Genomic DNA, 15,815 nt, shown 5'->3' with positions numbered 1-15,815 from the left:
CCTTCACACTTTCTTCAGCCCTCTGTCCCCATCTGCCTGTCCCAACTGAATAGAGACCTAGTTAAATTGTGCTCCAGATTTTTTCCTTTGGTCTTATTTTCATCAACTAATTTCCTGTAACTGTGCACAGTTCCAGTTGTAACCTAAATGCAGATATTTTGGTGAGCCAATAGCTATATTCTGGTGCTTACCTGTGCAACCAGCACTTACCCACACTAGTTGGTTGCTGCGAACTTGCCAATGCCTATTAAATTAAACAGGGTCAGCAGAAATCTAAACAACAATCCTTGCTGTTGTACATAGTTCTAAATTCTAGCATGCATAATGACAGAATTATGTCCTCTGCTAATGAATGCTGTCTCAGACAACAGCATGGAAGAGCTGGCATAATATGGAACAGATGAGAAGGTGTTGTTAATTAGCAGAGTAGACAAGGCTAACCCATTGCAGGAAATGGAGGAGAATCAAGCTATATGAATGCAAGTTGTGCTGAACCTCTTCTCCTCGGGCTCAGATAATGAATCCTGACTTGTTTTAGTTACTAATGTAGGTGACTGTACTTGCCCTTGTTAGCATTTTGTCCCATTTCTGATACGTACATATATAAAATAATTCATTCTGTGTAGTATTCCAGTCTTCTCTATAAATCTGAGGCCTTCTTAATTTCTTTTCCACAAATATCATTTAACACACTCCAGCCTATTTTATTGGTTGTCAGGTCTTCAGATCCTTTAATATTTAACATCCAGTTAAACACAGTTAATTTTGCTGTATGTTTAATATCAAAAGCCATGTTTCAGTAATTTAATTATTTCAGTTATTGCTTCAGGCTGTTAGCCTTTGTCTTTCACATCTTGTACAATATAAATGTTCTTTCAGGCACATGTACACACACTCTGTTTTGGGAAAATAACTATATTTTCAACCTTTGGACCTTTCCTTTGGAAAGGAATAACCATTAGTTGTGTTTTTATTCTGAGTGAGAACTTTGAGACTGGGTACTTTGCTGAGACCCCAGTCTAGGCCCAAGCTTGGAGGGTTTCTTTGCAGTCAAAGGTATTATGAATATGTAGTTTCTGAAGAAATCTAATATGATTCTGAGGAGTAGAAACTTATTTTTGTGATTAATTAAAACTAAAAACTTTATAATGAAAGTTAAAAACTAACAGAGTATTTCTTTAAAAATTAATCATAAATTATTAAGTGAATTTGCATACAAATTATGAAAAAAACTAAGAGGCCAGGAATTATGGATAGTATACCCTTGAAACAGCACACAGAATAGTTTCAGGGTGGGTTTTGCAATTGCTATCTTGTTCCTACCATTTTTCTACAAGCTGCATGGTGATTTTGATGTTATTAATTGTATTTGCCTGATATACAAGTAATTACTTTTGTGCATATATAAATACATATACACATACATAAAATATATACACACACACATATAGGTCAACAGCTACACTTGTAATTATATATACTCTTAAATCAGTCCAGTACTTTATAGGAACAGCATATGCTAATATTTTGTTAATATAAGTAGGAATCTGCTGATATTGTATAAAACTGACTTTCCTGTATTTTTTATCGAAAGGTGACTAACTGCATTTTTGAACCCACAGAAAGATTGATTGCTTTTGCTTATTTCTAAAGGGCAATTTGCTTTGATGAGGTCTTGCTAGTGAATGTCTTTTTAGACTTAAATTTTGTTGATTCAAACTTTCTACTGACACATAACCATACCAAGAGAAGGAAAAAATGATTGTATTTTAATGTGCATGTTAACCAAGGAAAGTGAAGTCTAATGTTTATTTCCATAGCATGGCACTGAAGAGAACTGAATTCATGTTAATACCACAGGTGCAATGTTACTTGATTCTGGAATTGTGGGTATTGCCTTGAATTTGCAGTGATTGTTGGACAGGAAAAATGAATACATATATATCATCTCGTATGTCTCTGGATGCCTAAATTATCAGCCCACAAAGGGAATTTACAATGCAGTCTGCAGTTGCTGCAGCTCTAATACTATGTTTGCCTTCAGGTCCAAACATAGTTTCAGCTGATGGACTGCTGATTTGACAGTATTCTAAAATCATTTTGTTCGTGTTTGCAGTCTTACAGAGTGTGCAAGTCAGTATCCTGGCATTTTTAACTTGGTTGAAAGCTTTGTCAACCTAGTTAAAGGTCTCCTGGAGAAGCTGCTGGATTACCGAACTGTAATGAACGATGAAAGCAAGGACAATCGCATGAGCTGCACTGTAAACTTGCTGGTATGTTCTCTCTTGTAATTCTTGTATGAGAATTTCATAATCCAGTCACCAAAGATGAAAGTAAATCTTCCTGGAGAAGGGACTGGTCTACCGTGCTCAAATAATGATTCAAACTTTTTTTATCCATTTGCATGAATATATGCATAAACATGCAACATCCATTCAGTTCTTCAATTTTGCCTGTTTTATCCACTTTTATTCTGTGAATAAATAATGAAGTCCACTACTTACACACCTTTACCTGTTGATAGGCTTAGTGTAACAGTGGGTATTTGCAAAGTAAAGTTTTACACAAGGAACTAACCTGCTTACTGCTTTAGCAGCTCAGCAATTCTGTTTTTTAAATCTGGGGAAGAAGCATGCAAGATACACCTGCAGTAAGGTGCTGAAGATATTTAAGTCTCTTATGTAGTTGTAGGCCACCCCATCTTTTGTTCTGTTACTATTTCATAGTGAGAACATCACATACAGATATTCCTCCACCAGGAAGTTTACTCTAAGCAGAAAATGAACATTTATCAGCTTTAAAGGTGGAAAAGAGAACATGATGCATATATACATGCACATACTCACAGTTCCTTAATAATCACTGTGCAAGGTGGTATAAATTTCTGCAATTATTAAGGAGGCAATCCTTGTGATACGTTTTGCACAGCCAAGCACCTCAAATACATGTTAAAGTGTTACGCTGATAAAAACGGACTTACACCTGTAATGAGCCCCTTTAGAGACATTGCACAATAATGTTGCTTGCATAAACATCAATAAATACCAGCTTCTATCATGGCCACCAAGTGTAGCCAGAACATGTAGTTTGTTATGTTAATGCTTTTGGATAATGATATTATCTTCTTCTCCAACAGAAAAACATTCACTGATGATTAAAGAACTGGAAGAAGTATACATATATTATTAATTTGTAATAAAAACAAGTACTAATAACTAATTAAAATATTAATTGAAGCAGCAGTAGTGCCAGGTTTAAGCTTAAGATACTTTGTATGTAGTGTGTGTCTTGCACTCTACTATTAGCAAGAAAAGCAAAACCTCAGCAAAATATTTGTATCTTGTGTTTTAATAAAAGAGATTAGGAAATAACTTTTAAATGTTTGTGTCTCTAGAACTTCTACAAAGACATTAACCGTGAAGGGATGTATATCAGGTATGGTGGCTGCTCTGTTTGGTCTGCTTTGGAGATGGCAATAATGTTCTGTTATATATTATCTTATTATTATATATTATTATTATTCTTTTATCACTGTTCTTGAATTTCTGTTACTTAATGGTAGTTAACTATCCACAATGACTCTGTTGTAGCCCTGGTCTCATTTATATTTTTCATCTATTTTTTGTCTAGCCCTCAGCAATTTGGTGTTCATTAAATGAATTCATTGGCAGCATTTTTTCCCCAAGCATGAACTTCTAGCTGATCCAAATCACTCAACATTCATTGTCTATTGCTTTAAATAAAGAAAATGTAGTTAGACCTGAGGTTTGATGGAGGGTGTATCATACATGTAGAATGACATGAAAAAAACAAGTTCTCTAGAATTCTGCAGTCTGCCAAATCTCTTTAAATATGCAACACCACATGTAATGCAGAATTACTGGTAAAACATTTTTTTCTAAGAGCTATAGCTATACTGGCAAATTATTTTTTGCATGGTATAGCCTCTTACTGTCCCCAAGGGCTTTGCACATGAGCTACAGCAAATCTTGCTGTTCAAGTGCTCAGTTTCCTGCCTCTCTGTTCGTTATACAAAATCTGCAGAATCTCCTCCACCTTAGCTACTGCAGTGCAAAGACCAGAATCCCAGCTGAGATGAGCACTGAAGGTGCTCCACAGCTAAGTGTGGAGCTATGAACTGGAGTGGATGGGAACGAAACAATGCTCCCTATGGGACCTTGCTGAGGGGGGCATATTTTAAGTAGCATCAAAAACTGGGAATAGTAACACTTTGTTACTATTCAACCTTCAACAAGGTATGACAGTTTCTGTGTCAAAACCTCTGTTGTGTGAAAGAGTATGGAAGGTGATTTATTTTTTTTTCTCTTTCTGGCTGGTGGAAGAGGTGTGACTTAAGTCCTGTGGTAGGCATTGGTTGGGATGATAGCAGCAATGCTGCTGTAGAGATCAAGAAGAACACTGTCAATATAAAATAGATATTCTGCCCCTAACACCTTGCCAAGTTGTACAGGGACCTGCTTTATCTTTCTCGACCTGTATTTTCCTTTTTTCTCCTTTACCATTTTTTAACTGTTACGCTTGCATCTATTTACATGCAATGTATTTATATGCAATCAAAAACTGCTACAGTGAAAGGCAGCTCTTTTTATTATTGAATCATAGAATCATCTAGGTTGGAAAAGACCTTGAAGATCATCAAACCCAACCATGAACCTGACATACCAATTCCCATCACTAAACTATGTCCCTTAGTGCCACATCCAGGCATCACTTAAATACCCCCAGGGATGGGGACTCCACCACTCCCCTGGGTGGCCTTTCCCAATGACTGATCACCGTTTCTGTGAAGAAATTCTTCCTGATATCCAGTGTAAACCTTCCCTGTCACAGCTTGAGGCAACATTGCCTCATGTCCTATCACTTGTCATCTCAGAAAAGAGACCAACACCTTCCTTTCGGGTGGTTGTAGAGAGCAATGAGGTGTTCCCTCAGCCTCCTTTTGTCCAGACCAAACAACCCCAGTTCCCTCAGCTGCTCCTCTTAAGTCTTGTTTCCTAGTCCCTTCACCAGTCTCTTGCACTTTTATACACACACTGGAGCAATTCAGCAGCCCTTTTGTAGAGAGGAGTCCAAAACTAACAATAACAGTCCAGAAATAATGGGCACAGAGGTCTGACTTAGACCTCAAGTCGAAGCACTTCTTCCTCCTAGAAGTGGAGTTAGCAACAGTTCACACAAAGAGGTTAGCTCTTTCCCCTCCTTTTTTTGGACAACGTTTCAGTATACAAGGAGGACAAATAAAAGTCTGAAAAAATGTGCAGACATCAGCCTCTCTCAGAGCGCTCCTGAGGACCCTTTGGGTAGTGACTGCATGACGTCTTTCAGGTTTACATTATCTAGAGTTTATCGAGAATATTTTCGATACTTAGAATTCAAGTCAGGTTAGGATCTAGACTAATTCTTTTTCTCTCCTCTAACAGATATTTGTATAAATTACGAGATCTTCATTTAGACTGTGAGAATTACACAGAAGCTGCCTATACCCTTCTACTCCATACATGGCTCTTGAAGGTTAGATTTTCCTCAACTCAATATATAACTAAGCTTTTGCATTTTTCAAATTTACAAGTAAAAACGTGTCTTAATTTCTAATACACTGCATATTAGTTAATTTCCTCAGGAGTGTTCAAGTTTCTACTTGCAAATACTGTCATAGGTAAAAAATAATAATAATAATAATAATGTTAATTGTTGAAATTTTACGTTCAATAAATGATTTGATGTCACATGTTGGTAAAACTAAATATGGCAAAAATATTTTTTCAAAGTGAAAAGAGTGTGTACAAGTTCTGAAGCTATTTAGCTTCCTTGTGTCTTTCATTTTACTACTTTCTTGCTGTCCCAAATATAGCAATTATAAAAATTAAACACTTTTTCAAGTTATCACAGGGGGACACCTGACTTTCAATTTTAAGTAGTATGTACCACAGTGACAAATTATGCCTCCTTTCTTTCATAGCTGCTACTTATTTTCTCTACAGCTAATATTTATTCTCATTGTAACTGATGTTTTCAGTAGAGGAGATCAGTAAGAAGCATTTCCATTTCAAGGGAAAATTCAAAATTTAAAGTTTTTTGAACAAAAATTTAAGATTTCTTGTGGAATTTCTTTTTGTGCAAAACTATCTAAATTTTGCATTCCACAGTACTGTTTTGATTGAACTTCTTTTTGACTTTTCTGATCATGCAAAAATATAAGGTGTATATATAATGTATTGGTGTAGAGAAAGATGATGTGTATATATTTTATACAAAACTCAAAAAAAAAAAAATCAGTCAAGATGACATTACTTAAATAAAATGAACCAACTTGCTCCCTTAGTTTTTTAATTCAGCTCGTTGGGATGGGGAGTGGAGAGGAACATGGTTTTAAAAATGTTATGTATAGTCTTGTTTATTAGCATTTTTGAAGAGGTGCTGAAAACGTTCCCAGTGCCTTTCCCAGTATCTTTGTGGAAGGGTAAAAAAAAAAAAAAAAAAAAGGGAAAAAAAACAACACTTGTAGTATCCCAAATTTGGTGAAGGTTTGAGGGGAAAGATGTTGAATTCCAAAATCTGTGTGTTTTTTTGTTTGTTTTCGTTTGTTTGTTTTTTAATGTGTTTTTATCCTCAGTGGTCAGATGAACAGTGTGCACCCCAAGTCATGTCAACAGAGTTCCAGTGTTCACAGACCTATCGACACTTGAAGGAGAATTTGTATGAGAAGATCATAGAATACTTTGACAAAGGAAAGGTAGAGCTGTAGAGTTCTTTCACACCACAAATTTCTTCTTGATGTATTATTTTGTGTTGTAACATTTAATGAATATTCTCTGAAGAAAATGTTTGTTTCATTATTGCATATGAAATCCTTTTTAAAATGTGGGTCAAGTAAAAATTATGTCCTGAAGGCTTATTCACATGGTACATCTGTTCAATATGAACATGTTCTTTCAATAACCATGTTTACAAAGAAAGAGGTCAGTGTTCCTGACAGTGCTGCTGTCAGGCAGTAATAATAAATGTTGAATGTACTTTCCTTTAATAGGGAAAGAATACGGACTATACAAGTTGCATTTCTAAACTATTCAGTCATTATCTCCCCCCAAAAAAACTTTTTTTTTTTCCAGAGAAGTCTGTTTATTGCATCCCAAACTTAAAATGCATTTGTTTGATGTTCAACACCTGAGTTTAGTTCAGTTTCTCTGAAATCTGTTAATAAAATCACTGGTAGAACAGGGACCTGTCCCCCACCCCCACCATGTAAAGCAAAGGATTAGAAAGCATGGAAAAATTCTGCAGCACTGCACAGTCCAATCTTACGAACCTGTAAGGACTTTCAGTCAGTATGTCTTGTTCAGCTGTAATCAAGGGTATGAATTGGGTAGGCAATTCATTACTGCTTCTTGCAAAATAGAACTGTAACACCCCCACAGAAGTCCCTCCTTTAACTCAGCAGGTAGAGGTTTTTCAGTGCTTCAGCAACATGCAGAAAATTTAGTACCATTTAACACAATTTCTTTTTTTTTTTTTCCTGGCATCTGAAATAACTATGATGTAGTGGTCCCCATCCACAGTGTCAGAATAACCAATTCCTTGTGATTTGTATTCTACCTAGCATTCCCGTTCTCCTCAGATAGAGCAGAGTAGGTTTGCAAGCAGCTGAATGCACCTCTCAAGCTCAGAACTATCTCACCTAGGGGTACATAGCCCTACATAAAAATGGTCATAGTGCATATGACCACCAGCAACCTTACATCAGTAGAGAATTAGGCTCAGGAAAACTGTTTTGTCTCCTTTATTCCAAATAGAAGATTTGCAGAATTTGAGAAATATCCTCAAGAGAGGGAGTTTCTGTTTGCTGTAGGACCATTTTTGTGCTGCATTCCAGAAGTACCTTTAGCAGATGAGAGCAACTGTCATGGTCTTCCCATGTAGTTCTGTAATTTCTTACAGTAATTTTCAGAGGTAGCTATTAAGTAGTGTGGAAAGAAACAAGCTGTTGCTCCGAGCAAGTGGTAATTTAAGTGTAAGCCTTGTAATTTTTTAGCTGCCTAGAGGAGCTGTCATATGCCAGGCTACCTATGAGTATGTATGTCTCAGAATTTCTTGTAAAATGAAATGTTTGTTTTAAAGAGAGGTGTGTATCGGTCTCCTCATAAACTGCTCCTGTGCTTGGAGTATATTCTCTGTATTATGTACCATAGTGATTTATGATTGTTGTTTATTATATCTGAAAGTTTAGGTGACTTTTGGTAACCTCATTGTAAGAAAAAAAAAAATAGGTTTACTTATTCCTTCCTGTAATGAACCATAAAATACTTTCATTCTCTACATTAATCTGCTTTCCTAAAGTTTATGATTGCCTTGGGTGTTCCATTCTAAATATGCAGTTAATAAATGACTTGCAATATAAAGACAGAATAATCAATAGAACTGTAGCTGAACAGTGATGTGTTAAAGACTTGTTTGTTATTACTGGATTTACTTTTTGAATATGTGGTTACGTTGCAGATGTGGGAAGAAGCCATATCTTTATGCAAAGAACTTGCAGAGCAGTATGAAAAGGAAGTTTTTGACTATGAGCTTCTAAGCCAAAACCTGGTAAGATTATATACAGATCTTCAAATTATTTTAGTCACAGAAATTAGTAGTTTAGAGCTATCAGAAAGATAGAGCTGCTTATGAGCTTGTAGTCTACCATTGATTTTTAATTAATTTGTCAAGGTATTATATTGCTGTATTGTGAAATTCCAATGGTAGAGATTCATAAAGGGCTATTTACTGAAGTTGCATGGATATTTTTGTACTTATTGTAGTATTTTGAAACTCCTGTAAAGGAGACGAGCATGTTCTCTTTTTCTGCAACAAAAAGATGATACATAAAAGTGATGGGACAGGCTTTTGAGGCCTTTGTGCTACTTTATGTTAGAAAAAGCACCTGGCTGTATTTTTCCGTGGATTTTTTGTTTAAATTTTAGGAAAGAAATCTGTCCAAGTCAGGTACAAGGGAAGTAATACATCACAAGGAATTACAACTAGGTCCAAAGGCTAGAAGGAAGAAAGGTTTTGGTATTTATTTTTTTAAGCAGATTTAATGGAAGAAGTAGTTGAACGTTTAAGTGAAATAATCCAAAAAGAAAACCCCAGCCCACATACCTTCTTTTTTTCCACCCTCAAGATTCCACGCTTCGACCATCTTTACCATATGCTTAGGGTTCATTCAGTAGACATCCCTGAATCTTTCTGCAAGAAAACCATGGGAATCAAAACATGATGTTCTTGAACAGTGTCGTGTGTAATGAAAGCTTTTTTTCCTTCCACTAAATGTTGTTTATGTCTTTACCTTTTCATTTGTGATAATGTTTTTGCCAGTTCCGTTTAAGTTGCAGTGTTGCACATCTCATCAGTATAGCACGGGAAATAAAAGCAGTAAAATGAAATGACGTTTCATTTTTTATGAAAGACATCGTTCATGTTTACATCATTAATACCACAGCACAATGCTAGAGCAAAAGCTTAAGTTGATGCTTACCTCAGAAAACATTTGAGGCATGGAGTTTTTCCAAATGCATTATTTCACTGATGTTATCTGTTAGACTTACGAAATATGCAAAGTATGGCTTCAGTAATTGGTTTTTTTCTTTCCACACCAGTAAATTAAGGGTACACTTGTTTCAGAAGTCAAATATTGAAATTGAAGCCATATTCATTTAGCTAGGTATTATATTTAATGTACCACAGCAGTGTCCTATGCACATTAACTGTTTATTGCTGTAGCTTAACAACTGATAACTGATTGGTCTTGCATATCAGCTGATAGCTATAATACTATTGTAGAGGGTAAAAAGTAAAAAGAAAAAACCATCAGATGTAATTGTTGTGGTTGGTTTTGCCTTTAGATTCAACAAGCGAAGTTCTATGAAAACATCATGAAAATTCTGAGGCCTAAACCAGACTATTTTGCTGTTGGATATTATGGCCAAGGATTCCCTACATTTCTAAGGGTAAACCTGAATGCATTTTTTATTTTTAACCTATTTTCACTTACTTCTAAAATTATAGGTATACTATGCTATTGCAAATGAGTCGCTGGGGATATTTGACCTGGATTTATTTTTGCTTGGATGCAAGTAAAAGTAACCTGAATATTTGATGTTTTCTTCTAGAAAAAAAAAATCTTTCTTACATACTAATGAATGAATACAATGAATATGGTAGATTTTCTCATACCTGAAAAGCAATGAAAGACCCCTTTTTCCCAGTCTTAAAGGCCAAAGATGCCTTGAAAGCATTGGAAAAAAATAGTGATAATGTGCTAACGTTACACCAAAGGAAGCCTGCACCTTTTGCTCTGTTTTTATATAAGTATTTTGTTAAATGAAACAAACTGAACCACAAATGAGCACATTTGAGGATAGACTTTACTGTAAATGAGGGCATTCCATAACACCAAGCAGAAGGAGCAAGCAGAGCAAACTTAAATATTACTATTCAAAAACTGTGAAACTTGAAACCTAGAATGTATTTGAATGTATTTGAAAGCAAGAGACTCCTTTACTTGAGAGACAAGAAGAAAAGGAATTTCATTACTTTACTTACCTCTATGGTATCTTTGTATTGATGCGCCTGCAACTTCTGCCTCAGCATCATACAGCCCAAGGAATCTGGTATTCATTCCTTTTATTCCTTGCAGAACAAAGTATTCATCTATCGTGGGAAGGAATATGAGAGGAGAGAGGACTTCCAGGCACAGCTGATGAGTCAGTTTCCCAATGCAGAGAAGATGAACACCACCTCAGCACCTGGAGAGGATGTGAAAAACTCTCCTGGCCAATGTATCCTTAAACCCATGGGAGATTAGAGAATGAAAGCGGGTTAGGGAAACCTGTTTCTAGCAGGAGTTGAGCTGTGTGCAGCAATAATTTCCTGGTAGGGACGAAAAGTTCTTATAGTGGCAGCACAGTTTGCAATTGTACTTATGTCCTGCATGTCTCTTATGGATTGTTTCTAAGGTGTTTGCTTCTGTTTCTTACACAATTCTAAGGTGTTTTGTCTCTTTCACTCTTTGTTCAATTCATGTCTGGTTTACCTTTACTGTCTCTGAGTGGCAAAAACAGAGATGAACATTCAAATTGGCTAAGGTTAACACAGCAACTTGTCTTATTATCTCACATTCCTAGCTTTTGTGACTTGATATTAAATTCATTTTATCCTAGAATATTGTTTTGACAGGCACTGTACTTGGATATCACGTGTATATCTTGGCAACATAAAATATGTCTTTTGCCACTCTCAGAAATTTCCTAGGAATATCGATGCATACTAATCATTAACTACCTTTCAGAATGCCCGAAATTATTACTGTTGTTAATAAGTACTGTAACAGCTGCTTGCACACATTTTTTACTTCATGTTCTGGCTTAAGGCATTACTGCCTGAGCAAATATGAGATCACCTCATTATATCAGAAACATTTTTCACTTGTTGATTTTCCTTTATAGATTTTCAAGGTAATATTATAATGTTTCATATATTCTTTTAAGTTTGTTCTCATGCAGCCTGCTGGAGAAGTAATACTACTTTATTTTTACATTCAGACTGAACTAAGAGGGTATTACAGGCTCGTCCAAAATGTTACATTAAGTTTGAAAGCCACATTTTGATAAACTTCTTTTCTCTTAAATATTTTTTTTATCTTGAGGATATTATTCTATACTTTCTTAAAGTATAAATTTTTCAGTTATATTTGCAAGTATCAAGAGATATATTAAATGAGAGAAAGTTACAGAATCTAACTGGAAAGCATGAGATTTAAATATACTGAAATACGTAAGATATACGATATATTTATTTACAGATGCATTAGTCAGATTAAATCATAACACTTCCATAGAAAAAGCAACTCCCAGGTAGATGGGCTACTCGCGTACAGATTTCAAAAACAAAATGCTAAACATCATGACTATATTCATGCTTAAGGCTAAGTAGTGAAATTGTTAACAGATGATGTTGATGTTATAAGTTGGATTTGCTTTAAAATTTAATTAATGAATCAGTGTGATAAATTAAGCTATAGGTGTTTGAGCTCAGTGAAAAATAAAAATGCCCAGTTGAAAATTCATGTCAGTAAATTTTTGGTAGTTAATATTAGCATTTTTTCCCTTTTTGGCCAAGAAAGCTCCACAAATGAAACTCCAAAGCCTGCAAGTTTTTTATCAAGAAATGTATTTTTCCTTTCACAGCAACTAGTATTTCATACTGATAGTTAATAATATGACCTTAACATCCATGATTTAAGACATACAGTGTTTTACAGTGCAACCAGTCCTAGAGGAGCAACCTAGGTTCAAAAATAAGGCAGTACCTGACCAAATTATAAAGTAAGTGAATTTCTATGGTAGATAAGATAATGGAAGTCAGTCCATACTCCTAATTTGACAACTGTTATTTTGTGAACTCAGACATTTGCCAAGGAGTCTTAGAACTTCTGTTGTCTTAGTTTATTGACTAGGCATTTATAGGCATTTCATGAAAGAACAACTACCACTTAAGAAATAACACATGGTTACAAGGTATGGTGGTATCCATGCTTTGAGTCCAAGGTCTCCAGTTTTCAACAGAGCTTCCGATACAAGTGGTGAAGAGGGGGGTCCTTAGGGGTTACTGGGCAGTACGCGCATGTTTGAGTTGAAGGCTCTTGTACAATATAATCTTGTTATGATTTATCTTGCCAAGTGCAAAGCACTTAGTGGCGAAATGGTTTCCACTGTTACCACAATCAAGATTGTGTTGAGAAATAAGGGAAGTGAATTGTCCAAAGTATTTTTGAGAACCGACTGCCTAACTCTTTCTAACTCCTAACCCAATGCAGAATAGGTTCAACATGTTTCATGCTCCTAACTAAGCATTTTGATTACATATGAAAAATGATGGTTCCTGCTAATAGATAATGCTAAAACACAGCACATATTGGAATATTGGCTGACCTGATGCACATGAGATTTTTGGCTCCCGGTCCATTCTGCCTGGTGGTTTTTTGCAGTTTCGTAGTAAAGCTGTTAGAATAGAGGACAAATCCTAGTAGGGTAATTGAAGAAACCTATGGATTTTTATGTTTGCAAACATGGTTAATAAAAGCTTTTGCTTATCACTAGCATGTCAATGAAAAATTTCAAGAGAATATTTGTAAGCTTGTAAATTAAGGATAACAAAATGTACAAGCACTATCATTTAAGGTAGCTCATATTTTCTTTCTATTCTTTTCATTGCTTCATGAAAATGCAAGCTATGATTATATCTTCTGAACTGAAACAGGCATCGTGAGTTTAGTGTTCTCCAAATAATCTGATACATCTGCATTTTTTCATAAAAGGGAAGCTTAGCAATGCCTACACTCTTAGACCAAAAAAAAAACACCACAAAACAACAACAACACACAAGAACCAAAAACTAAAATCTTTAATAACATTTGTATTATGGCTTCCCAAAAAGAGTCTGAAGATAGAAGGTTTTTATCAGCTGAGATTAAATAATTCATAACTGTTTTACACTTGGATTCAAACCAACTTTCACCTTTGTGTGCAGCCTTCTTTTTAGAATCTTTCCTGAAATTGCACTAAGTTTAGAGTAGAAAAATATGAATTGCCTCCCCCCACACACACCAAAATAAAAACAGCAGATGCAAACACAGGTCTTATAGAATAAGATAAATAAATGAACTGTGGTCCCAATTTCAACATTAATCCATTTTAAAATCAGAAGACACCTTGTAAAAATATCCTGTTTGACTAGATTTCAGTGTAGTGCCAGCCACATTTTGAACTCATAATGGATTTATTTAGGGAAGTGCTCCACATAGACTACAGTCTTCTGTTACATAGGAGATTTAGTAATTGCTCATCTCAGCTGCAGTATTCTGCCAAATTGTGAATTTAATTTGGTGTTGGAGGAAAGATTTATTCTTATGAGTGTATTTTATTGGGCACTTAATTGTTAGTTACGTTAGTTGCTGGCAATACATTTGTTCTATCAAAAAGCATTAAAATATCTGTCCTTTCAGATGGAACTGTATAAAATGATCTAGCTAGGTATGGCACTATTATGCATTTTACTTTTTTTTTTCCCCCTCGTTTCTTCATTTCTTCATTGATGAAGATAGTCTTAGTAGGTGGGATAACTCAACTGTTTGGGGTCCCTTCATTTATTTGTTTCTTTAGACTTCCAAAATATGTCTTGGCTTTACTGTAAGATTTTTCTGAAATTTTTTTGCTCTGCAAAATTAACTTTTATTAGACATTGCTTTAAATAGAAAATAAAAACTAGAAACCAGAGAGAGATTACTTTATGTGGGCAACAGAATACTTAGCCAAAACTGCAGCCAGTGCTGAAGAGTGAGTGGTTATGAGTCCAATGGATGCTCACAGTGATTGAGATGATTCATTAACTAAACAGGAAAAAACATCACATGAATTTGCAATAGATTTCTTTATATTGATGTCTCTCCCTCTACAAGAGTTTATATACATTTTCTTATCTGTCACAAGAAATTATTTATTATGGCTTTAGATATTTAGTTTATTGAATAGCTATTGTTCTGCGTTGTTAGAAGAAATGTTAGAAGTGATTAAACTGATTTGAAATGGGACATGGCTGAAAAAGCATGTGTTTCAGTCCAAGTGAGTATATCTTCTCTGTTCACTCAATTATTTTTTAAAAAAACACTCCTTTTAAGTGCTACTGTAAAGCAAAAAAGCAGTGAGTGTGCCACAGTAATAGTACAAGAAAGTAAAAATCTTTTATAGACCTCCTTCTACAGTGTCTAATACTGATCTGGAATTTTTAACATTTTTTGTTCCTGGAAATTGCACCCAGTCACAAGTTGAAACATTTCACAACACAATAGTGTGTTGACCCTGGTTTATAGATAAAGACAAGGTGGTTGTCTCCTGAATTTTCAGTAAAGTGTTTGTTTGTTTGTTTTTCTGAGCATTAAATTTCCTTTTAATTAAAAACTCAACTGAGTCGAGATGAAATGTTTCACTGTGATAACAGGAGCCATAAGTTTATGAATTCTGTATTTTACAATAGTCTTTTTAAAATCTTTCAGTTTTTATAAGTCCAACAATGTCCACCGGTTCCACTATTCAAGACCTGTCAGAAAAGGATCTGTTGACCCTGAAAATGAATTTGCGGTAAGTAAACAAATGACACGTTTCTGGTAGATATGACTGACTGAATTCTGGTCTAGATCTTCTCTTAGTGAGAGATTACTCATTACAGAAGTCCTAACTTTAAGATCTGGTTCAAAAACGATTAAATACCAGACTCCTCTATTTCAATACTATTCCTATGTACTTGGTGGTATATCACTGTTTCACTTGCAAATAAGCATCGTGTAAGTATGTTCAATACATTTGCATTAAGCAGTAACATTTTCAGGTACTGATTTTCATTATGAAGTAAGATAACATGTAAGTAAATATCAAATGGTTTGCCTCTTGTAGTTTACAATGCTTGTCAGCTCCTAGCTTGGCAGGAAGTGGTGTATGTTGTCTGCTTTCATTAGTCCTGTGAAATCTTTACAAACTAGAGTGCTGCCTATATCATTTTTATTCCCATACATAATGTTGTAATGTTGAGAAATAGTCTTCATTGTTCAAATATTCTAGGAAGTCTGCAATTCCATAAATTACTTTTCAGTGTCATGCATAAAAAATGTGGTATGTTTCTCTATTTTAGTTTTACAACTATATAAAAAAAATCACGTTTTTTAGTCTGTCATGAAAACCATACCACCTGATCTTTATGGCTAA

At 35.0% G+C, this 15,815-nt stretch overlaps 1 protein-coding gene across 1 annotated transcript in view; it reads left to right on the top strand.

The window, feature by feature from the left end:
* The window catches only part of DOCK2 (dedicator of cytokinesis 2), a 186,942-nt gene that overhangs the window by 154,002 nt on the left and 17,125 nt on the right, over positions 1-15,815 (top strand). The window contains exons 35-43 of the mRNA XM_083798208.1: positions 2,117-2,273; positions 3,395-3,435; positions 5,442-5,532; positions 6,635-6,754; positions 8,515-8,604; positions 9,903-10,007; positions 10,697-10,838; positions 12,302-12,383; positions 15,110-15,194. Of these exons, the coding sequence (XP_083654334.1) occupies positions 2,117-2,273; positions 3,395-3,435; positions 5,442-5,532; positions 6,635-6,754; positions 8,515-8,604; positions 9,903-10,007; positions 10,697-10,838; positions 12,302-12,383; positions 15,110-15,194 (913 nt within the window). The remainder of the gene's footprint in view (positions 1-2,116; positions 2,274-3,394; positions 3,436-5,441; positions 5,533-6,634; positions 6,755-8,514; positions 8,605-9,902; positions 10,008-10,696; positions 10,839-12,301; positions 12,384-15,109; positions 15,195-15,815) is intronic.

The sequence above is a fragment of the Anser anser genome (assembly GCF_964211835.1).
Source record: "Anser anser genome assembly, chromosome: 14".
In the NCBI taxonomy this organism is placed as follows: Eukaryota; Metazoa; Chordata; class Aves; order Anseriformes; family Anatidae; genus Anser; species Anser anser.
Note: the sequence above shows the minus strand (reverse complement) of the source record. Positions and strands in the feature narration are given on the sequence as shown.